This window comes from Bos indicus x Bos taurus, chromosome 3 (assembly GCF_003369695.1).
Source record: "Bos indicus x Bos taurus breed Angus x Brahman F1 hybrid chromosome 3, Bos_hybrid_MaternalHap_v2.0, whole genome shotgun sequence".
Taxonomy (NCBI): domain Eukaryota; kingdom Metazoa; phylum Chordata; class Mammalia; order Artiodactyla; family Bovidae; genus Bos; species Bos indicus x Bos taurus.
The window spans coordinates 78090407-78115490 of record NC_040078.1 but is presented as its reverse complement, the minus strand read 5'-3'; the positions used below and the strand labels follow the sequence as shown (position 1 = coordinate 78115490).

The 25084-nt window shown below is 41.0% G+C and overlaps 1 protein-coding gene across 1 annotated transcript in view; it reads left to right on the top strand.

Annotated features, from left to right (window-relative positions):
* The window catches only part of IL12RB2 (interleukin 12 receptor subunit beta 2), a 74442-nt gene that overhangs the window by 37813 nt on the left and 11545 nt on the right, over positions 1-25084 (top strand). Inside the window, exons 9-12 of the mRNA XM_027536948.1 lie at positions 10103-10303; positions 16062-16160; positions 16251-16409; positions 22809-22946. Of these exons, the coding sequence (XP_027392749.1) occupies positions 10103-10303; positions 16062-16160; positions 16251-16409; positions 22809-22946 (597 nt within the window). The remainder of the gene's footprint in view (positions 1-10102; positions 10304-16061; positions 16161-16250; positions 16410-22808; positions 22947-25084) is intronic.

Genomic DNA, 25084 nt, shown 5'->3' with positions numbered 1-25084 from the left:
ATACTGGAGTGGGTAGCTGTTCCCTTCTCGAGGGAATCTTCGCAACCTAGGGATCAAACCCAGGTCTCTCACATTGCAGACAGATTCTTTACCAGCTGAACCACCAGGGAAGCCCAAGTATACTAGAGTGGGCCGCCTAGCCCTTCTCCAGCAAATCTTCCTGACCTGGGAATTGAATCGAGGTCTCCTGCATTGCATGCAGATTCTTTACCACCTGAGCCACCAGGGAAGCCTAGCAATTATTATTTTGAATAAGCTTCTACCAAGAATTCTCATCTTATATATACTATTGAATCTTGGTTATAAGTCTTTTCAGTCATATATCTGTAAAGGTAGAGATAATATAGTAGATAAAAATACAAATAAATATTGATATACCCTTGGGTCAGCATATGAGTTAGGAATTTCTTTTAGGAGTGGTAGTTGCTCTTTCTAGAGGCTTGACTATAGTGACTTACTTATTCTCTTATAGAAGAGAAGTTTGGAGGTAGACAGCCCAGGGCTGGTGTGACAGCTGTACTCATGAGGACTCCAGCCTCCTTCCTTCTGTACCCTCTGCCACATAGTCCAGGATGACTGCTGGAGCTCCAGCTGTCTCCTTCTAGGCAGCAGAAAAGAAGGGAGAAGCCTCACCTCTCACTCTTGAGGAGTTTTGCCCCAAGTCACACAACAACACTTGCAGTATTGATCCTAACTTGTCACTTGGTCACACCCAACTACAAAGGAGACTTAGAAACACATTGTTCTCTTGCTAGAGAAGATGAGAAGAGGGTATTTGGTAGGTAACTGGTAATCTCTGCCTCATGTGGGGAAGGCATCTAAGAAGAAACCTGAAGGAAAAGATGGATTACCTATGGGAAAAAAGCTTAACTTTATGCATAGTAAAGTAAGAATTTTTAAAAAACACTGTAAATAAGGTTTTAAATGCAAAGAGCAATTTAGGAAAAGTATATGATAGATTTTTGGCAAATACATATAACTTTTCAAATAAATAAGAGATAATGGGATATGAACAGGAAAGTCAAATATAAAATAAAAGGAATAGGGACTTCCTTCATGGTCCAGTGGCTAAGACTCCACTCTTCCAATGCAAGGGGCCAGGGTTTGAGCCCTAGTCAGGGAACTTGATCCCACATCCTGCAACTAGAAGATCCTGCATGCTGCGGCTAAGACCTGGGCAGTGAAATAAATAAATAAACACTTACAAATAAATAAATAAATAAAAGGAACAATACAGATATAAAAACATGTTCAGCCTAACTAGCAATCAATGAGATGCAAGTTTTGAAAGAAAAAAAACCTTAGCAATCAGATCAAAATAAAAAAGAGTAAGTAGCATCAGCATAACCTATACTGGTGAAAGTGTGGGGAAAAGCCACTTTTGTGTGAACTGGTACACTTTCTTTACAGTTGAGCCACTAGGGAAGCTCATGAATTGGTACAACTTTCTGAAGAGAAATGTGTCAACTTGTAACATAAAAAACTTCAAATATGAATATATCTTTTGACCAGGAAACTATGCCATTAATAATACATCCTCAGCAAATAATAAGGCATGAGCTTAAAAAAAAAATGTAAGCTTTTTTGTTGAATGGTTTTAAAATGTTTTTTTTTGTTGTTGAAATGGTTTTGAAATAATGAAACACTACAAACAGCCTAAAATTTTATAATAGAGGGTAGATTGGTTAAATATATCATAACCTTCACCCACCTTAATCCCACTCCAGCATAAAAGTAATATTGTAGCTGTGTTTTTATTGGTGTGGAAAGATGCACATGATGAGTGAAAAAGTAGGCTTTCAAAAGTATACATGGTATAATGCAATTTAAAATATGAATTTACACAAATAGACATTTTAGCACAGTAAAGAAGTCTAGAAGAATGTACATGGAAATATCAACAGAAGTCATATCTACATTGTGGTATTACAGGTGATTTTTATACTCAAATTTGCTTCTTCATTGAGTAAGTACTGTATGTGTAAATTTTTTAAAGGGATCCTGTAGGGGAAAATTGAGATCTTACCACTGTTTAATATCCTGCTCTTATTAAAAAGTAGTATGTCAAAATACCTTACTTCTTTAAACCTCACTGCAGATGGGTCTTGAGGATGTAAGCATCTTGAATTTTCTGGGCCCATTCTAGTTTCTTTACTTAGATTTGAAAACAGCTTCTCAAAATGACACATTCATTAGGCCTCTGCATTATTGATTCAACAAAAATTTATTGAGATTACTATATAAGGTAACTGGAGTTCAGCAATAGGTAAAAAGTACAATTACATTTTGTCCAGTGGGAGGGGCAATCATATAAAAAAAGCAAACTGCAGTACAGGATATATGTGAGACAAGAGATATGCACAGGGCACTCTAGGAACAGAGAAAAGTAGAAACGTGGGCATGGAGGGGAGGCTTCGTGTGAACAGAGATTAGAGAGACGAGTTGGTGTTAGCCAGGCAAACAGTGCAGGTATGCAGGCAAGGTTTGTTTTAAAGTAAGATCTGAGCAGGCATAGAAGTTGAAAAGAAGAACCAGGGTGGGAAAGAGTTGACGAGGAAGGGGAAAGGGGATCATTAAGGGAATGAAGTTCCTGAGGAGCTGAAGGATGATGGATCCAGAAGCCAAAAAGACATAAGAGGCACAATTCCCCCTCTCAGAATGGAGGAGTGTCATTAAGGATGAGGCTCAAAATAGAGAAATGTGGAGGGGTGGTAAAGTAAGACATTGAAACAGTTCTCTAGACCTAGGCTGTAGCTAAAAGGGTCCTGGTCCTAGAAATCTTAAGAGCCCACTGCCTCTCTTAAGGCCACACCTGAGCCATCCAATAGCAGTAGTCAAGCCTCCTAGGGAGACCTGGAGGACAGATTTGCAAATCTCCCATCGGGGAGCTCTCGTGTCCCAAATTCTGCATGATCTGTAGGAATAGTGTACCATGTACTTTTGCTGCTTCTCTTTCAGTATAGTTCACACAACTCACAGAAACAGCTTTCTTCCCAGAAAGAGAAAAATAATGCCCCAAGCGGCAGAATTGTATCGATTTTGAGAAAGCGGGGACAACTTGTTTGTAAAAGGCATATGCCACAGCATTGAATATCAAGAAGTATGAGAATGATTTTGTTGGTTTATGATGAAAACTGAATGTGTGCTAAACAGACTGGTCAAGAAATAAAACACATTTAATATTTCAGACCTGTCCCTGTGCTCAGGAATTTTGGAAATTATGGCCAGAGTCAGAAGCTAGCACAACCATAGAGGCCCACACAGATGTCAGAGACTGAGGCCCCAGGAGGTGAAGTAACTTAGCCAAGATCGTACATCCAATTCGTGACAAAGCTAGACTGAAAACCAGGCCACCTGTCAGGAGGGCAACTTTTCCAAATAGCGTATGAACTTCATAACTCTATTCAGATGCTCTTAATGAAAATGTAGAGGGAATTTGAATGATAAAGGCTGAAGAATAATTTTGAAAGATGTCACAGAAATGAGTTGTTAGCCAAGTTCTAAAAGAGAGGGCATGCCCTGGCAAACACGGTGGGGAGAAAATCCAGGCTGGTTCCTGGCAAGTGTGGTGACTCAGAGACTGGGCAATGCCAAGTTGATTTACTTAGCTAATTGCAATGAGACCAGTGGTTAGAAAAGTTGATTGACTGTGTTAGCCCATCACCTGGCAAAGAGTCTTTCAAACCCTACGTGCTCAATACATATTTACTGAATGAATACGTTTTATTCTCCAAAACAAAAACAAATTTGTGGCATAGCCAGAAAATAAGATACCAAGGCAAATGAAGACAAAGAACCAGGGCTGGGGAATTCCAGTTCCTGGCAAGGTAGCTAACACAGAGGTACCAAACCCACCCAAAGATCCACAGGAGAGACAGGACAGGATGACTGAGAACCTGTGAATGGGGAATAGTGAGGAATGGAGAGGACTGAGGTGGCACTGGCTTGTTGCACTCCTTTTTCTTCCCCTTGTTGCCTTGGTATTTTTACTATGGTATTTTACTTGGTATTTTTACTATGGGGCAGGAAAGTCTGGAGGGCAGGGCAGAATGACTATGAGGAAGCCCTGGAACCTAATGAAGAGTGCCTGAGATATTCTCCTGCCCCCCAACCCCATGGTCTGGCAGTTATAGAAGAGAATGACAGCCCCACTCTCCCATGAAGAGCAGTGTCAGCCACAGAGGCATGGGCAGGTTCCGGAGCTGCCAAGTACACCTCCCAAGAGCCAAGCAGAGCTCAGGGTGCATCACTATAGGCTCTCTGGTTCTCCACTCTGAAAAGCTCCTTCTCCTCACCTAAGCTTACCTGGAGGAGCACAAGCTCTGGCTAAGGTTTCACGACTCCCCCCATAGAAAAATGAAGGTCAAGGCTGCTGATCAATCCAAGGAAATAAAACATGACCCCAAAGGAGAAAATTAGGAGAAATCTGAGGGGCACAGTTCTGGGAAGGAAAGGCACCAAGTGGGATTACTTGGGTGGTAGGACGCATAATCAGCACAATAGAAAGACCAAGAGTTTAGAATAAGGGCTTCCCTGGTGGTCCAGCAGATAAGAATCCTCCTCCCAATGCAGGGGCCATGGGTTCAATCCCTGGTCCAGGAAGATTCCACATGCTGTGGAGCAACTAAAGCCCATGCGCCACAACCACTGAGCCCATGTTCTGTAACTATTAAAGCCCATGTACCTAGAGACCCTGCTTTGCAACCGGAGAGAAGCCTTTCACAGCTACTAAGAGTGGCCCCCTGCTCACTGCTACTAGAGAAAGCGTGCTCACTGCAATGAAGACCCAGTGCAACCAGAAATAATTGAATAAATAAGAGTTTAGAGTAAGCATAAGAAGTATCCTTAGAAAGATAAGAGAGGATACTGGGAACATGAATCAGAAACAGGTGGTTGTGGAATAGCCCTAAATAGAGATTCAATATGAAAAGTTCAGTTGTTGAAATAAAGAACTCACCCAATGGGTTGGATAGCAGAAAGGACTTATCTGAAGAGTGAATGAGTGAGAGGAAGATTGGGTGAGAAACTTAAAAGTCATCAAAAGGGGAAAAGAGTTTGAAAAATAAGAAGACTTAAGACATTGAAAGAATAAGTGATGATAATTGCATAAAAGAAATTAAGAGAAAGAAATTAAATTAAATTAAAAGAAATTAAGAGAAAACGTGAATGAAAGGGGAAATATTTGAACATATTTATCAAGAATCTTACAGAATGTACTACTCTGGTGCAGGATGTCGATAATGGGGGAAGTGATGCGTGTTTGGGGTCGGGGGTGTGTGGAAAATGTCTGTACATCTCACTCAATTTTGCTGTGAACTTAAAACTGCTTTAAAAAATAAAGTCTATTTTAAGAAGAAAGGAGAAAAGATAATGAGTGCAGAATGATCAAGCAGGGTTGCCCCCAAGAATACAAAGATGGATCAATATCAGAAAAGTGTATCAATGTAATTCATTACTTTAATACTGAAGGAGAAAAGGGGGATATGTTCTTAACAGATATAGAAATGTATTTAGTAAAACAAAATTTTTAGTAAATAGTATTTTATAAAAATAAAATCTGTTTGAAAGCTATAAAAAAAAGGAAAACTTTTTAGCTTTTTAAAGACTTTCTACCAAAAACATGCAGCAAGCATCATCTTAATAAAGATATGTGGGAACATTCTTTTTTAAAATTAGCAACAAGATTTAAAAAAAAAGGAAATGAGATTTGTTCAAAGATTGGGAAGAAGAGATTTTAAGTGTACAACTAATAAGATTATTACATGGAAAATTTAACAAGGGCCATAGACAAATTATGAGAACTAATTAGAGAGTTTAGAAGGTCGGCTAGAATAAGAATAACACACACAAATTCATAGTGGAAAAGAAGTAGAAAATAAGATGCCATTTTAATAGCAAACTAATAGTATAACATGTCTAGGAATTAACCTTAAAAAGCACATTAAAACTTTAAGGAGGAATTTTTGAAACTCCATTAAAAGATATAAAAAGAGACCCAAACAACTTCAAAGAAACATCATATTTATAAATGGGACAACCTAACATTGTAACAATATCAGTTCTCCCTGAACTGAGCTGTAAATTTAATATAATTCCAATAAAAATACCAGCTGAAATTTTTGAGGACTCTCATAAACTGATTATAGGAGCTATATGGAAGAATAAAGTTTCATGAATACCCAAGATCACTTTGAAAAAAAGAAGAGCAAAATGAGGAGGGACTTTAACTACCAAATAGTCAGGTGTCACAGAGCGTTGTAATGTGACCAGTGTGTTCTGGTGAAGAAGCTGATCCACACACAAACCCATGAATATGTGGAGCTTAGTGTGTGACAGGGGTGGTACCACATTTGGAAAAATTGACCTGTTGTGTGGAAAAAATAATAAAGCTTATTTCCTTTAAACACACACACACACACACCCTTTAGCTAGATTTGGATTAAAAACCTAAATATGAAAGGTATTTAAAAAATAAAACCAAAAGCAAATGGGAGGAAATGTAGTTAAGTATCTTTGTGACCCCAGAATGGAAGGATTTTATAAATAAGACTCAAAATACACATACTGTGGTAAATTTATCCACATCAAAGTAAGTATTTATGTTCAACAAACACATCATAAAATTAAGAGACTTGAAAGACTAGAGTGAGATATTTTTAGTGTTGAAAACTAACATGTGATTAATATCTAGAATATAGAAGTTATTTCTGCAAATCAGGAAGAAGACAGGAAATACAACAGAAAAAAAAATGAGTGAGGTATGAAAAGGGGAAAGTCAGACAGCTAGTAATATGTGAAGAGCTCAGCCTTGTAAGAAATCAGAAAATGAAAATAAAACCACAATTAAATACCTCCTTACATGTGCCAGCTTGGGAAAATGAGAAAGAAAATACCAGATGTTGGTGGGGAAATGAGAACTCTCATGCTTTTCTTGTTGGAGGGTCAACTGATTTACTGTTTTAGAGATCAGTCTGACCATATTTAGGGAAATGGGTGAATTTAGTTTATAATTGAAAAATTGTGTGCATTTATATGTAGAGAGAGTCTATTTTTAAAAAACTGAAGTATAGTTGCTCTACAATGTTGTGTTAGTTTCTATATAGCAAAGTGAATCAGTTATGTAATACATATACATATATCCACTCCACACTGGTTCACATTTGGGAGAAGAGTACGTCATGACAGTATATTGTCACCCTGCTTATTTAACTTATAAGCAGAGTACATCATGCAAAATGCTGAGTTGGATGAATCACAAGTTGGAATCAAGTTTGCCAGGAGAAAATCCAACAGTCTCGGATATGCAGATGTCACTACCCTAATGGCAGAAAGCGAAGAGGAACTAAAGAGCCTCTTGATGAAAGTGAAAGAGGAGAGTGGAAAAGCTGCTTAAAATTCAACATTCAAAAAACTAAGATCATGGCATCTGGTCCCATCACTTCATAGCAAATAAATGGGGAAACAGTGGCAGATTTTATTTTCTTAGGCTCCAAAATCACTGTGGACAGTTGCTGCAGTCATGAAATTAAAAGACGCTTGCTCCTTGAAAGAAAAGCTATGACAAACCTAGACAGTATATTAAAAGGTGGAAACATCACTTTACCGACGAAGGTCCTAATTGTCAAAGCTACGGTTTTTCTAATAGTCATGATTGGATGTGAGAGTTGCACCATAAAGAAGGCTGAGTGCCGAAGAATTGATGCTTTTAAATTGTGCTGGAGAAGACTCTTGAGAATCCCTTGGACAACAAGGAGGTCAAACCAATCAGTCCTAAAGAAATCAACCCTGAATATTCATTGGAAGGACTGATGCTGAAGCTGAAGCTCCAATTCTTTGACCATCTGATTCCAAGAATCTGATGCTGGGAAAGATGGAGGACAAGAGGAGAAGAGGGCAACAGAGGATGAGATGGTTGTGTGGCATCACTGGCTCAATGGACATGAGTTTGAGCAAACTCTGGGAGATAGTGAAGGACAGGGAAGCGGGGCATGCTGCAGTCTGTAGGGTCACAAAGAGTCGGACACGACTTAGCGATTGAACAATACTCTTCTGTTAGATTTCCTTCTCATTTTGGTCATCACAGAACATTGATATAGTTCCCTGTGCTATACAATAGGTTCTTATTCAGATCAGATCAGATCAGATCAGTCGCTCAGTCGTGTCTGACTCTTTGCGACCCCATGAATCGCAGCACGTCAGGCCTCCCTGTCCATCACCAACTCCCGGAGTTCACTCAGACTCAACATCCATCGAGTCAGCGATGCCATCCAGCCATCTCATCCTCTGTTGTCCCCTTCTCCTCCTGCCCCCAATCCCTCCCAGCATCAGAGTCTTTTCCAATGAGTCAACTCTTCACATGAAGTGGCCAAAGTACTGGAGTTTCAGCTTCAGCATCATTCCTTCCAAAGAAATCCCAGGGCTGATCTCCTTCAGAATGGACTGGTTGGATCTCCTTGCAGTCCAAGGGACTCTCAAGAGTCTTCTCCAACACCACAGTTCAAAAGCATCAATTCTTTGGTGCTCAGCCTTCTTCACAGTCCAACTCTCACATCCACACATGACCACCAGAAAAACCATAGCCTTGACTAGACGAACCTTTGTTGGCAAAGTAATGTCTCTGCTTTTGAATATGCTATCTAGGTTGGTCATAACTTTCCTTCCAAGGAGTAAGCGTCTTTTAATTTCATGGCTGCAGTCACCATCTGCAGTGATTTCGGAGCCCAGAAAAATAAAGTCTGACACTGTTTCCACTGTTTCCCCATCTATTTCCCATGAAGTGATGGGACCAGATGCCATGATCTTCGTTTTCTGAATGTTGAGCTTTAAGCCAACTTTTTCACTCTCCACTTTCACTTTAATCAAGAGGCTTTTGAGTTCCTCTTCACTTTCTGCCATAAGGGTGGTGTCATCTGCATATCTGAGGTTACTGATATTTCTCTTAGTCATCTATTTTATATATAGTAGTGTTTATATGTTAATCCCAATCTACCAATTCATCCCATCCCTCCTCCTTAGTGACCACAAATTTGTTTTCTAATCTATGACTCTGTTTCTGATTTGCAAATAAGTTCATATGAACCATTTTTCTGGATTACACATATTAGTGATATTACATGATATTTGTCTATTTTTGACTTACTTCATTCTGTATGACAATCTCTAGGTCCATCCATGTCACTGCAAATGGCATTGTTTCGTTCCTTTTTATGGCTGAGTAATATTCCATTGTATATTTGTACCACATCTTCTTTATCCATTCCTCTGTCAGTGGACATTGAGGTTGCTTCCATGTCCTGGCTATTGTAAAGAGTACTGCAATGAATATCAGAGTATATGCATCTTTTCAAATTTTGGTTTTCTCCAGATCTTTGCCCAGGAGTGGGATTGCTGGGTCATGTGGTAGCTCTATTTTTAGTTTTTTAAGGAACCTCTATACTGTTCTCCATAGTGGCTATACCAATTTACATTCTTACCAACAGTGTAAGAGGATGAGAGAGACACTTTTACATAGGCACACACAAGGACATGCAAGAGAAGGTTCACTGCATCCTTGTTTGTGCTGACAAAGAGTTGGAAGAAAGCTTGTCACTTGGAGACTACACAAAGAACATGTTGAGGCAGTAATCTGAAGGAATGAGCTTGATTTTCATATAGCAGCAGAATAGAAACATATTGTTGAGTGGGAAAATAAAAGTTAGGAAAAGCACTAGATTTACTCCAAATGTGTTTCAGGAAAATACAACACACAAACTGAAAGCAACACTAATTCTCAAGGACACATATATATGTAAATAAACATATAGAAGGTAGATTAGAAGGATGCATATTATAGATCACTAGAGCAGGTACCTTTGGGGACACAGAAGTGGAAAGTGAAATGGAAGATGAAGGGGAAATAATTCCATAAATAACACTACACAGGGTCCTGGCACCGATGCCTGTTCTCCAAGAACTGAGAAGCTGGATGAACAAAATCTGTGAACCTGAAGTCCTTTAAAAGACGTCGGTTATTGCCACAACTTTGCTGGGTTGGGTAGTTGTTTTTTATATCTGTTTCCACTGTGATTTTGTTTTTTTTTCCCCCCCACCTTTCCCCATAAAGAGTTGCTGGCTCCTCAACAGGTCTTGGCAAAGTCAGAGGGCATGGACAAGCTCATGGTGACGTGGACACCTCCAGAGAAAGCTACCGCTGCTGTGCAGGAATACGTGGTGGAGTGGAGGGAGCTCCACCCAGGGGCTGGTATGCAGCCCCCTCTTGGCTGGTTGTGGAGTCCCCCCTACAGACTGTCTGCTCTGATTTCAGGTACTTAATATTCACCTTCCTTTTCAAGGGTTACTAAGTTCACGTTTTTCAAGGAAACTTCAGGCAGGAACCCAAAGCCATGCTCTCAGTTACAGCTGTGTGAGAAGAGGGGCAGTGATGACCTAGAGCCCATCAGGGTGCACCACTGCAGCCATAGAAGACCCATTGATTGACTAAAACCTCTAGGATTTATTGAAAACTCATGTGCCTGGGACAGTGCCATATATGATGAGTAAATAATGAACCCAACAAGCATGGCTGAGAGCTAAGTAGTAGCCAGTCAGTGTGATGGACACCTTACATTTGGGAGTTCATTTAATTGTGAGAAAAATCATATGTAGCAAGAGTTATTTCCCCCATTATTACAAATGAGGAAACCAGGAGATCTTTCATTTCCAATTCTGCTGCTTATTATTTGTGTGATAATAAACCCAGAATTATCTATATGACAGTTGGTTTCTCTCATACTCAAATTGCAAATCTGTCAGTGGTTACATATATCAAGTTATGGAAAGCATCTGAAAATGCATTCAAACAATTGGACAGAAGTTAATCAGTGTTTTTTTTTTTATTTCATTTTATCTTTGGAGTACATCTTAAATTTCTGTATCATACAATATGAATTTAAACTGAAAAGAAATTTCATAAATAATCATTTAATCCTGTGCATAGGCAACATTGTTGTTATTGTTGTTTCATCGCTAAGTCGTGTCTGACACTTTGCAACCCCATGGACTGTAGCCCACCAGGGTCCTCTGTCTATGGAATTTCTCAGGCAGGAATACTGGAGTGGGTTGCCATTTCCTTCTCCAGAGGATCTTCCCAGACCCAGGGATCAAACCTACGTCTCCTGCATTGGCAGGTGAATTCTTTACCACTGAGCCACTCGGGGAGTCTATAAGCAACATTGGACAATTGGAAAACAAGGCGGCCAAAGGCTTGTTTATCCATTTTGATAAATGATTGCAGTGGTGTGTGTCTTCCTCCTATCAGAGTCTGATGCTTACCCTTCTGCTGTCATGGAAGCAGTCCCTAAATGGGGCTTATTATTTCTAACCAGTGAAAAGAATCCTTAACCTCTTCTGTCAGAGAGATCTAGTCCTAATCGCACCGGAGGTGGCTGACATATTTGCCCAACAAACATTAAAGGGCAGCATCTCAAGTTCTTTATTTTTTTCAAGTTCTTAATTACAAACTCTGAAGTCTTACTCTGTGAGCCACTGTCAGCTTCTATTATTGTTTTGTGTTTGAAATACTCAAAGGCCTCCCTTACTTACCAATGAATGTTACCAAAGACCAATTAGTGGGAATTTCTTATTTTAATTTTCCCGAAGAGAAATGGTATTATTTGCATTCTAGAGTTAAGCTAGTTAGATGGTCACTTTTTTGAAAATCTTCCAGGATGAATTTTAACGAACAAGGCACGTGTGTCTGTGTGTGTCTGTGTGTCTGTGTGTGTGTGCGCACACGCACATGTGCTGACACATTCAGAAGCTGAAGCTACAGTATTTTCCGCCTTCTGTTTTTCTCCTACTAATTGTTATTCTACAATAAAGCAAAATCATCATAAGATTATTAATGCAAATCTAGGCCAGCAGATCACCCCAAATTATTTTTTTTATTTATTTTATTGACATATAGTTGCTTCACAATGTTGTGTTAGTTTCTACTAATAGCAAAGTGAATCAGCTATACATATATTTCTATATTACAGGAAACCTGAATGAACTCCTTGGCCAACCCAATATATACCCCTTCTTTTTTTTATTTCCTTCCCATTTAGGTTACCACAGAGCACTGAGAAGTATTCCCTTAAAATGTTGATAAATGTGTTTTCTGTATGGCAGTGATGTGTTAATTTAATGTGTTAAAAATGTCAGTGTGATTTTTAAAGTATAAGTTCAGCATAGTGATGAAAAGTTCTGCAGCCAGATTATCTGGATTTGAGTCCTGGCTCTGTCACTTATCAAAGTGTATGATCCAGGGCAAATTAACTTCTCTGTGCCTCAGTTTCCTTATCTGGAAAATGGGGGTAATATTGCCTACCTCACTGGGTTATTGTGAAGACTAATTGAAGGAGAAAACATTTTTAACAATACCTAACACATTTTAAGTGCTCAATAATCTAGCTATCAGTATTATTATTATATGTGATGGAGCTAAGATTTTATAGGTTTTGAAGCTCTAAATCCCATAATATTTTCATTACACCATGACAACCATTATACCTGTCCAGGAGGATATACACATCCTGCTTAAGGAGGCAAGATTTTCACAGATGAAAAAAACAGAGCATGGTGCATGATACATGACCCAGTCCTTAACTGTGTGCCTCTTTTAGAGTCTGGCTACTCAGACTTCTAGTGGGTTGTGTTCAGTTTTAATCACAGTACTTAAAGAGAATGCTGCCTGGATACCCCCGTGAGCATCAGAGGAAGGTGAGCAAGCCTTTAGGGTCTGGAACTTTTAATGGGGAAAGCATTTAGTGTGTAGGAGAGTGTTCTAGATTGGGGTGGGAGGTGGTTGATGACTCTTGCTGGCTTCGATATGTATGTAAGAAAGGGTATGTGTCCTTTGTTGTCTGGAGAGCAGAATGAAGGCCCTCTGCATAAAAATTGTAAGAAGACAGATGTCAGCTCAATTTTGAGAAAGTACTTCCCTTACAGTTGATGGTCTCTAATAGGACAGTTGTTGCCACTCAAGGCAGTGCATTCTCTGTCCCTAGAGTTGCTGAGGTGGAATCAGTGTTCCTTTAAGGGTGTGGTGTGTGTGTGTGTGTGTGTGCCTGCTCAGTCATGTCTGACTCTGTGACCCTGTGGACTCCTGCCAGGCTCCTCTGTCCACGGGATTCCCCCAGCAAGAATACTGCAGTGTGTTGCCCTTTCCTCCTCCAGGGGATCTTCCCGGCCCAGGGATCCAACCTGCGTCTCCTGGATCTCCTGCGCTGGCAGGCGTATTCTTTACCACTGAGCTAACTGGGAAGCCCTTTATGACTGTTATGTCCATCAAATCAGACGAAACAGTAGATACTGAACTCTAAACTGCTATGTAATTATAAACACTTATTATATTAGGATTTACCCCTTTGGGATAGTTTGAACTATACAGTCCCTACAGATCTTTCTTTTAAGAAATTCTATTAATTCTATACACAGTGCCTAAAATAAATGACAAGAGAGAATTTTTTCCATACTTAAGAAACTAAAATGTTCTTAAGCACTTCAGACATATTCATTTGAATAAAAGCAATCATACTGGATGAGATTAACTATTAATTCAAGTCATTCTCCTACCTGAAAACACTTGATTAACTGTGAGTTTGTTTTGACGTAACAGTCGCTAAGAGTCGAACACGACTGAGTGACTTCACTTTCACTTCACTTTTAGAAATAAACACTTAAAACTTACCTAATTCATACTTATCATGAATTCAAAGTTACCCTCTCCAGTCAGTAAGATAACTCATTGCCATAAGATCCTTACCAGTTTTTTCCCAGCATCTAGCTGGGGCAGAGTTGGGTGCTTTGGAATGGGCTACAGTGAAGTTCAACTCCTGGATTATAAGTTGGTGGGGTCTAGGCTAGAGACTGTCAGTCCTGTCTTGTCTAGGTGAAAACAGTTCTGACCTTATTATATAACCACTCCTTTTACAGATAACGTAGACATCATGGTGTCTAGAAAACCTTCCCTCATGCCTACCTATTGGGGCTCATCTTCTGTATGCTCCCATCATACTTCCTCTATGATTGCCTCTTATTGCTGATCATTTAGTGTTTGCCTTCTCCCAGATTTAACAGGTGAAATTAGCTTTCTGTGAAAACCACTTGAGAGACAGTTTATGAATAGGGAGACAGAACCTTTGCCTAGGAGTGCCAGGTGTGTGTGCATGCATGGGAGTCTTCAGAAATAAGCCTGGAACTCAGGGCCAGACTCTAAAAAGAAATGAAAATGTTAAGAGTATGGGCTTCATCCACCAGCAGCAAAGGCTAAGGAATTTCTGAGGTGGGGAGCAGACAGTGATTAGGGTGTGTTCGTGCCGGAGACCCAAGAGAGGCAGGTTTGATCCCTGAGCTGGGAAGATCCCCTGGAGTAGGCAATGGCAACCCACTCCAATATTCTTGACTGGAAAATTCCATGGACAGAGGAGCCTCCAGTCTGCAGTCCATGGGGTTGCAGAGTCAGACATGACTGACTGAGCACACATATACACACAAGTAAGAATTAGCCAGGAAAACAGGAGGAGTTCTTAAGGTCAGAATTGGGGAACAAGCTTGCTCGGGCTCTACTCTTCATAAAAAAGAGTCAGCTAAGTTATGGAGCCACATTTTCTTCCCTCCTCCACATGTTAGTCACTCAGTTGTGTCGGACTCTTTGTGACCCCCTGGACTATAGCCCACTAGGCTGCTCTGTCAATGGGATTCTCCAGGCAAGAATACTGGAATGGATTGCCATGACCACCTCCACGGGATCTTCCCAACCCAGGACTGAACCCCAGTCTCCTGCATTGCAGGTAGACTCTACCATCGGAGCCACAAGCGAAGCCTGCCCTCCTCCACTAGGGGCAGGCTATTCACAAGAAGCCCAAAGTTTCTGATGCAGCAGTTCCCAAGGCCTCTGCCCTGAACTCACACCTTGCATGGCAAAATGCAACGAAACCGTTTGCCTAATGTGCTCATCTGGAACTCCCACCTGGCACTGTGGTTGATAGGTCCCTTCCAGAGCTAGCAACAGAGCTGCCAGGCACCAGCCCCTCCCAAATGAAGCAATTCCATATTCCATGTTGCCCTTTGGATTTCTGGGTCTGGATGCCACCCACAAAGCATCTTTAGATGACAGGGCTAAGCTGATTGCAGCCTTGTTCTACTTCACTTGACTCATGAATACGATTTGGAACTTGCCCATGGCATGAGTTTTTATCTCCTCATGGACAGTAGTAGTTGCACATTTGGGCTTTATGTACTGCCTACTTGCTGGAATATTTAAGGGATAATGGATTTTTATAGAAAACACACAATGTAGTAAATTATTCTGTGATATAAAATTCCTCTTCCCAAAAAGAAAATGTGAAACCCTAATCAACTGTCAGTGTAGGGGACCCGACCTACCTATGGCAGGGCATTGAACAATGTGGGAAAGAGTCCTTCCTCTGCCCATGTGAGACTACAGTTAGTTACCTAACAGAAGTAATCTTTTTCCTTTAAATTTTCATTGGGAGTTTAAAGATAAGTCACGGGCAGTATCTATGACAGGGGCCTTTTCTTTACAGGAAATTGACATTTGAGATTCATGGAAATAAGGAGTTTGGGCAGGGGAGAGTGCCAATAAACCTTATGGCTGACAGAAAACTGCAAAGTGTAGCACTTTAAAAGATAGGAAGGAGTATTAGCATCCCCAGGTATCTTCCCAGTCTTCCAAGCTGTGAGGCAACTGAGATCTGAGTGGAACATGGCGGGGGGACTGGGGGCTGGCAGGGCGGGGCAAAGGGGTAGATTACACTGAGCGGCACCCTGATTAGTCACACCAGAATGTGTCACCTACACTGCCCTGTCAGATCATGATAAGTATCTGGGGAATCAGAAGAGCCATTCAAGTGCTGTGCCTACAAAACATCACCCTTACCTTGCTGTAAACAGCAAATAATTTATTTGTAGAAGTCAAAGGTTTTCCTTAAAAGTGAGTTTTGTTTCAGAAGCTGTCTGTGTGGTTTTGTTTAAACCCTTGTTTGAACTGGAATAGCCTCTGTCTTTATGTCTTGCAGAAAACATAAAACCCTACATCTGTTATGAAATCCGCGTGCATGCACTTGCAGGGGACCAGGGAGGATGCAACTCCACCCGGGGTAACTCCCAGCACAAAGGTGAGTCTTGGGCTCTTTCGTCCAATTGTGCTCTAGTTTAATGGTTTGGATTTGGAGGGTGACAAAAGCCTCCTATGTTCTACTTCACAGCACCACTGAGTGGCCCCCACATTAATGCCATCTCAGAGGAAAAGGGGAGCGTTTTAATTTCATGGGATGAAATTCCAGCCCGGGAGCAAATGGGCTGCATCCTCCACTACAGGATATATTGGAAGGAACGGGACTCCAACTCCCAGCCTCAGCTTTGTGGTATGTGTGAGAGACAAAGGCAACAGGGCCTTTCTTGTTTAGGTGTTGGGAAAACACAAGCTGTGCAAGTGCTGGCACTGTACCTAGGACTTAGTAGGTGCTCAATAAATATGTGTAAAGTTAATTGAATGAAGAAAAGTAAAAGACATCTAAACACACACACACTCACAGTTACTGAATATGTGTTACATGCCAAGCAATGGAAGAAATAAAGTTAATGAATGAGGCTCTTAAGGAGCTCACTTATATGGGGACAGCATTTCAAAAAGCAATAAAGGCACTTGGATATCATTATATAGACCCTTGAGGTTTGTGGGGAATGCGTTTGGAAAACCTTTGAATCCCCACACTTGCAAATACCATCATAGCATGTTATTTTCTCCTTAAATGAATAAAATACAATTTAAGTAACTCCTTATGACCCATAATTATGCAATAATACTAAAGCAATTAAATTCTGGCTAGAGTATTATCTCAAGTGATTTCATCACTCATTCACTGAGCAGCTCCAAATCACTTGCCAGATTTAATGTTTTAATCTTTGATTTATGCAGTTTTGTTTTATTTTTCCTGGCTTGAACCTCCCTTTCATATTTATAGGCAGCCAGAGTTCTTTCAGGAGCACGTATCATAAAGAAGCAACCATTTTATTCCTTAGTAAGAATTATTGGGTTCCAGAAGAATGTAACAAAGCCGACCTGCCATATAGGTGCCAGAGTGCTGCCTGCAGAATGGTTTTTACCTGGCAAACTTGAGGAACTGGTCCTCTCTCTTGACCTTAGATCTGCAGTATTGCTTTTCTAAAAGTTATGACTTTTAAAGCTAATTATTTTTTATTATATAAGTAATACTTATATATGGTAAAACCATTCAAATAGTTCAGAAAGATATAAAGTGGGAATTATCCTTTCCTCTATACTTAGGCTGTTAGTAGTTCTTCATGTGTTCTTCCAGAAGAAAATGCAATGCGTATACCAGCATACATTTGGGATAACCATCTGTATTCTGATCTGTACCTTACTTTGCCTCTCACTAGCAACTAAACTGGAGAAGGCAATGGCACCCCACTCCAGTGCTCTTGCCTGGAAAATCCCATGGAAGGAGGAGCCTGGTAGGCTGCAGTCCATGGGGTCGCTAAGAGTCGGACAAGACTAGCGACTTCACTTTCACTTTTCACTTTCCTGTATTGGAGAAGGAAATGGCAACCCACTCCAGTGTTCTTGCCTGGAGAATCCCAGGGATGGGGAGCCTGGTGGGCTGCTGTCTATGGGGTCGCACAGAGTCGGACACGACTGAATTGACTTAGCAGCAGCAGCAACTAAACAACAAAAAACATCAATCCATAGTGAGATCTTTCCACATCAGTCCATGTGGACTTGTCTCATTCTTCTTTTTAACAGTTCTGTAGTGTTCCACTATGAGACCTTACAACAATCTGCTTAATAATCTACAGTTTCTAAATGCAGCATATCACTGAATGTAGCTGCTCCCCACTGTCAGGGTTAGTCAGTTCTGAAATGTGCCCCCAGTGGTGCTTCATCAATTGATGCAATCCTGGGCCATTTGGAATGCTTCATGTGACATTTGCTCCCTCTTAAATGTTAATTTTTATAGAATTTAAACTGAGATGTCTATTTATAACAGATCAACATGGTTAGATAGTTCTAAAATCTGTTCTTGTAGATGTTGAAGAAATTACCTACCTTATTTGCAAAAAATCTGATGAATCTGAAGTCTGTGTAATGGTATTTTAAAATAAGTTTAAAAGGAAGAAGGTGCAGATTCAAACCCTATTTTGTACCAGTTTAGATAGTTTCCCTCTTAGCACTTACAGATGAATAAGACCTGTTCCCTATCTTCAGAGAGCTCACAGTCTACCCAGGGTGATGGAAAACTACACACAAGTGATGTAAATTCTTTAATCAAGGACTGACAACTGCCTGTTGCATTTGGCAACCAGAAATTGTTGGCGAATCCACAGGTGCAGTTTCCAGAGAGTGGTAGGAGGCAGTAGGTTGGGGAGGAGAGAGAAAGAAACCAGAAAGGCTTGACAACAGCAAAAGGAGCATGGAGTTCCCAGGAGGAAGGACCCTTGTCGTAGGTGTCTTCTGGCCTGGCCCCTGACAGCACAAGCAGGGTTCAGTAAGAGCACTTCACCCGGCCTGGACTGGTTGGGAGAGAGGCGTAGCGCTGGGGCGGGGCTTCCCCAGGCAGTTCCAGCACACTGCCACTCCTCTGGAAGCGTGTGGGTACTGCCATGCGCACTGCTCTACAGGCACACACCCTCTACTTATTATTACTTGGCTGTTTTTGCCAACATGAAGACAGAAGCCATGATTATTAGTTCATCATTGTTTCCCCCTTACTTGCAGTACAGCCAGGCATCCAGTAGGTGTTTAATAAGAACAGTATTTTTTGAGTAACAAATGGGTGAATACTGCCTTGCACTTTGTTAAATCAATGCAGATGATTAGATCAAAGCTAATTTCTAGTAACCATGCAACTGTTTTGCCTGGTGTGCTTCCCTTGTGGCTCTGTGGTAAAGAATCTGCCTGCCAATGCAGGAGACTTGGGTTCAATCCCTGGGTTGGGGATCCCCCTGGAGAAGGAAATGGCAACCCATTCCAGTATTCTTGCCTGGAGAATCCCGTGGACAGAGGATCTGAGTGGGCTACATTCCACAGGGTCACAAAAGAGTCCGACAGAACTTAGTGACTAAACAACAACAGTTTTGCCTGGTACCACTTGACCTTCTTACTGGCCACATTTCAGATAACTGGCAACCATTAGCCTCTAAACTGGTGCCTTTCTCATTTAACCACCATCAGCCTAAAGTTTCAGACCTAAGGACTGAATGGCCTCCTTTATCTCTGCCAGGTCACAGCCCAGATGAGGCAGCAGAACCAGTATTTCCTGCATGACTTCTTTCTCTCATTACTCAACTCAACCTATTTGCCAACCAGATTGCTGACACCATCACTCTCCTCCCTGCTCCTCCCATAACTTCTGTTTTTATTCTTCAAATATATACAATATATGCACGTGTGTGTGTGTGTGTGTGTATGTAAACATTTTTGGCCCAGAAAACTATTCAAACACCTTCCCTTGTGTTCCAATGTCTCATTTGACTCCCTGATGCTCACCATGCATGCTTTGCTGCAGCAAGATGAGCAGAAAGTCTCTCTCAAATTATTTTTTTAGTCCCCTGCCTTGGGAATGAGATACAATTTAGTTTAATCATATAGCTGAAGTCTGTGCAAGCAATTTCATCAGGTTGAAGTAGGGTTAGGAATTTTCCACGTGGTACTTTTTCTCAAAAGGATGGAAAATATAGGAATTGCTCTGATAGTCACAGCTGTTAAATGATCTGCTGAGGCCTTAGCTCCTTTGGGCAGAGTGAACGCAATAATACAGGGCTCCATCTTGCTGGTCACCCATAGTAAGCAGGGGTGTGGGAGTGTCATGGGGTCGGTTATCCCTAATAGTAATAGACAGTGAATTCGTTGAGGCATACTCTGTGTCTTAGTGTCTTGTATGCATAATAAATATGTCTGACTGTTGAAGTAAATTCAGCAAGCAGGGGGAGAATCTAACTTGCCCTAGGATTTGTGTGTGCTCAGTCACTCAGTCTTTGTGGCCACGTGGACTGTAGCCCACCAGGCTCCTTTGTCCATGGAATTTTCTAGGCAAGAATACTGGAGTGGGTTGCCATTTCCTTCTCCAGGGGATCTTCCCGACCCAGGGATCAAACTGGCATCTCCTGCATTCGCAGGCGGATTCTTTACCACTGTACCACCTGGGAAGCCCCACCCTGGGATTTGTAAGCCCATAAATGATGTTGAGGCACACAGTGCTGAGTTCTGGTTTCCACTTTGATCACCAGCACATGGACAAGTCTGCTGAGCAAGTAAACTACACCTGTAGAAGCTCCAGCCTTAATTTTACAGTTCCCCTCAGTTTTTGAGAGCTCACTCTGAAACTCACACCCGGCAGATCCCTGGAGGAGGAGACTGCCTGTTTACTAAATGCTACCGACATTCATGTTTCTTGGAGGAGAAAAACAGCATCAACACATTGCTCAAAAACCAAATCTTCCCTGCTGAGAACCTGCAGGGGTGTTGAAAGTATAAAGAACTGACAATCTAGGCTTAAACTACCAAAATATATCTAAGTACTATTGCTCTCATTTTTTAGATTTTATGTCAAATTGAAGCAGATCAAAGATTAAATCCACCAAGACCAATACCCAGAACTTATCAAAAAAAAAAAAAAAAGGAAATCAGAATTAATAAATGTAACTTAAATGTCTATTTCATTAATTGATAAATGCACAAATTTCTAGGAAATAGAATTTCTTGAAAATTCTATTGAAAACAATCTGTACATTTAATTTCCTGCCCAGGAGTTCTCAAATATACCTGATAAATGTCAGAAACATTATCAGATCAGATCAGTCGCTCAGTCGTGTCCAACTCTTTGCAACCCCATGAATTGCAGCACGCCAGGCCTCCCTGTCCATCACCAACTCCCGGAGTTCACTCAGACTCACGTCCATCGAGTCAGCGATGCCATCCAGCCATCTCATCCTCTGTCGTCCCCTTCTCCTCCTGCCCCCAATCCCTCCCAGCATCAGATTCTTTTCCAATGAGTCAACTCTTCGCACGAGGTGGCCAAAGTACTGGAGTTTCAGCTTCAGCATCATTCCTTCCAAAGAAATCCCAGGGCTGATCTCCTTCAGAAGGGACTGGTTGGATCTCTTTGCAGTCCAAGGGACTCTCAAGAGTCTTCTCCAACACCACAGTTCAAACACATCAATTCTTTGGTGCTCAGCCTTCTTCACAGTCCAACTCTCACATCCATACATGACCACCGGAAAAACCATAGCCTTGACTAGATGAACCTTTGTTGACAAAGTAATGTCTCTGCTTTTGAATATGCTATCTAGGTTGGTCATAACTTTCCTTCCAAGGAGTAAGTATCTTTTAATTTCACGGCTGCAGTCACCATCTGCAGTGATTTTGGAGCCCAGAAAAATAAAGTCTGACATTGTTTCCACTGTTTACCCATCTATTTCCCATGAAGTGATGGGACCAGATGCCATGATCTTCGTTTTCTGAATGTTGAGCTTTAAGCCAACTTTTTCACTCTCCACTTTCACTTTCATCAAGAGGCTTTTGAGTTTGTCTTCACTTTCTGCCATAAGGGTGGTGTCATCTGCATATCTGAGGTTATTGATATTTCTCCCGGCAATCTTGATTCCAGCTTGTGTTTCTTCCAGCCCAGCGTTTCTCATGATGTACTCTGCATAGAAGTTAAATAAACAGGGTGACAATATACAGCCTTGACGAACTCCTTTTCCTATTTGGAACCAGTCTGTTGTTCCATGTCCAGTTCTAACTGTTGCTTCCTGACCTGCATACAAATTTCTCAAGAGGCAGATCAGGTGGTCTGGTATTCCCATCTCTTTCAGAATTTTCCACAGTTTATTGTGATCCACACAGTCAAAGGCTTTGGCATAGTCAATAAAGCCGAAATAGATGTTTTTCTGGAACTCTCTTGCTTTTTCCATGATCCAGCAGATGTTGGCAGTTTGATCTCTGGTTCCTCTGCCTCTTCTAAAACCAGCTTGAACATCAGGAAGTTCACGGTTCACATATTGCTGAAGCCTGGCTTGGAGAATTTTGAGCATTACTTTACTAGCGTGTGAGATGAGTGCAATTGTGCAGTAGTTTGAGCATTCTTTGGTGTTGCCTTTCTTTGGGATTGGAATGAAAACTGACCTTTTCCAGTCCTGTGGCCACTGCTGAGTTTTCCATATTTGCTGGCATATTGAGTGCAGCACTTTCACAGCATCATCTTTCAGGATTTGGAATAGCTCAACTGGAATTCTATCACCTCCACTAGCTTTGTTCATAGTGATGCTTTCTAAGGCCCACTTGACTTCACATTCCAGGATGTCTGGCTCTAGGTCAGTGATCACACCATCATGATTATCTGGGTCATGAAGCTCTTTTTTGTACAGTTCTTCTGTGTATTCTTGCCATCTCTTCTTAATTATAGGAAATAAAAGGAATTACTACAGCTAAATAATTTCAAAAGCAAAATAATACACATTCTTTGAAAATATTTTTATCACAGAAAAAAAATTTAATATACTGTGTATATTCTTTTTAATATACACAGTATATTCTTTTAATATACTGTGACATGGGGCCTTCATAAATGATAGTGTCTAGGGTCTTTTAAAGTATTAAGTACCAATGAATTAGGACCATTTTAAAATAGCAATGTGCTTTTCTTTTTCAATTTAAATAAAGCACTAACAAATAAATACGAATAAAAGCCCACATTCAAGTATCTCCTTTAATGCATGCCTTTCCTCCTTTATATTCCTTTCAGAAATTCCCTATAGGATCTCCCCAAATTCACATCCCATAGACAGCCTGCAGCCCAGAGTGACATATGTTCTGTGGATGACAGCTCTGACAGCTGCTGGTGAAAGCCCCCAAGGAAATGAAAGAGAATTTTGTCTGCAAGGTAAGAACCACCCTTACAGAGGGCCAGTCCACTGGATTCCTCCATAGGAGTATACCCCCATTATGTGATAAGGAGATTATCAGACTTTCTTTAGTTTATTAATTATTTGCTTGCCGCTACACCCTTGTGTTTGCCATGTCCTCTAAGCAGAGTGCCCTACCATTTCATTATCTGCTTGGAGACAGTCTCTACTCAGTTTTCAAAACTTAGCAAAAATGTTGCCTCCTCCAGAAAGTCTTCCTAAATGCACATCCGTATTTTCTTCATAATGCGCTACGCTTGACCCCTATTCAAAACTCTGAATCCAACAGGCAGGAACTAGTGTCTATCACTTATTATCAAGGTCTGGAACACCACCCAGCACATAGTACTTTCCTCTGATTATCTGTTCAATGAAAGATGAGCATAATCCCAACAAGGATACAGCTCTTGCCTATTGTCCAGCTCTTTGCAACTCCTTGAACTGCAGCACCCCAGGCTTCCCTGTCCTTCACTATCTCCCTGAGTTTGCTCAAACTCATTTCTATTGAATCCATGATGCTATCCAACCATCTCATCCTCTGTTGCCCTTTTCTCCTCCTGCCCTCAATCTTTCCCAGCATTGGGGTCTTTTCCAATGAGTAGGCTCTTTGCATCAGCAAAGTGTTGAAGCTTCGGCTTCAGCATCAGTCCTTCCAATGAATATTCAGGGTTGATTTCCTTTAGAATTGACTGCTTTTATTTCCTTGCAGTCCGAGGGACTCTCCAGAGTCTTCTCCAACACCACAGTTCAGAACCATCAATTCTTTGGCAGCCATCTTTATGGTACAACTCTCACATCCATACATGACTGGAGAAACCATAGCTTTGACAATATGGACCTTTGTCAGCAAAGTGATATCTCTGCTTTTTAATATGCTGTCTAGGTTTGTCATAGCTTTTCTTCCAAGGAGCAAGCATCTTTTAATTCCATGGGTGAGGTCACCATCCACAGTGATTTGGAGCCCAAGAAAATAAAATCTGTCACTGCCTCCACTTTTCCCCCTTCTGTTTGCCATGAAGTCATGGGACTGGATGCCATGATCTTACTTTTTTAACAACTTTTGCATATCAGATAGTTATCATGCTCAAGGCACTGTGTTAAGCACTTTGCAACTGTATTTTGTGTGTGGGAAACTTTGCACAATAACCGAGTAGCTTAAACAACAGAGATTAATTTCCTCACAGTTCAGGAGGCTGCAAGTCTGAGAACAAGGTGTCAGCAGAGTTGGCTTCTTTTGAGAGCTGTGAGAGAATCTGTCCCACAGCTCTCATCTCACATCTGGGGCCAATCTCTGGCTCCTGGTTCCTCTGCCTTTTCTAAAACCAGCTTGAACATCTGGAAGTTATGGTTCATGTACTGTTGAAGCCTGGCTTGGAGAATTTTGAGCATTACTTTACTAGCATATGAGATGAGTGCAACTGTGCAGTAGTTTGCACATTCTTTGGCTTTGCCTTTCTTTGGGATTGGAATGAATCCTTTTCCAGTCCTGTGGCCACTGCTGAGTTTTCCAAATTTGCCAGCATATTGAGTGCAGCACTTTCACAGCATCATCTTTTAGGATTTGAAATAGCTTAACTGGAATTCCATCACCTCCACTAGCTTTGTTCATAGTGATGCTTCCTACTTGACTTCACATAGGATGTCTGGCTCTAGGTGAGTGATCATACCATCATGATTATCTGGGTCGTGAAGATCATTTTCGTCTAGTTCCAAATAGGGAAAGGAGCACATCAAGGCCGTATATTGTCACCCTGTTTATTTAGCTTAAATGCAGAGTATATAAGGAGAAATGCTGGGCTGGATGAAGCACAAGCTGGAATCAAGATTGCCAGGAGAAATATCAATAACCTCAGATATGCAGATGACACCACCCTTATGGCAGAAAGGAAAGAAGAACTAAAGAGCCTCTTGATGAAAGTGAAGTGAAGTGAATGAGTGAAGAAGAGAGTGAAAAAGTTGGCTTAAAGCTCAGCATTCAGAAAACTAAGATCATGGCATCTGGTCCCATCACTTCATGGCAAATAGATGGGGAAGCAGTGGAAACAGTGACAGACTTTATTTTGGTGGGCTCCAAAATCACTGCAGATGGTGACTGCAGCCATTAAATTAAAAGACA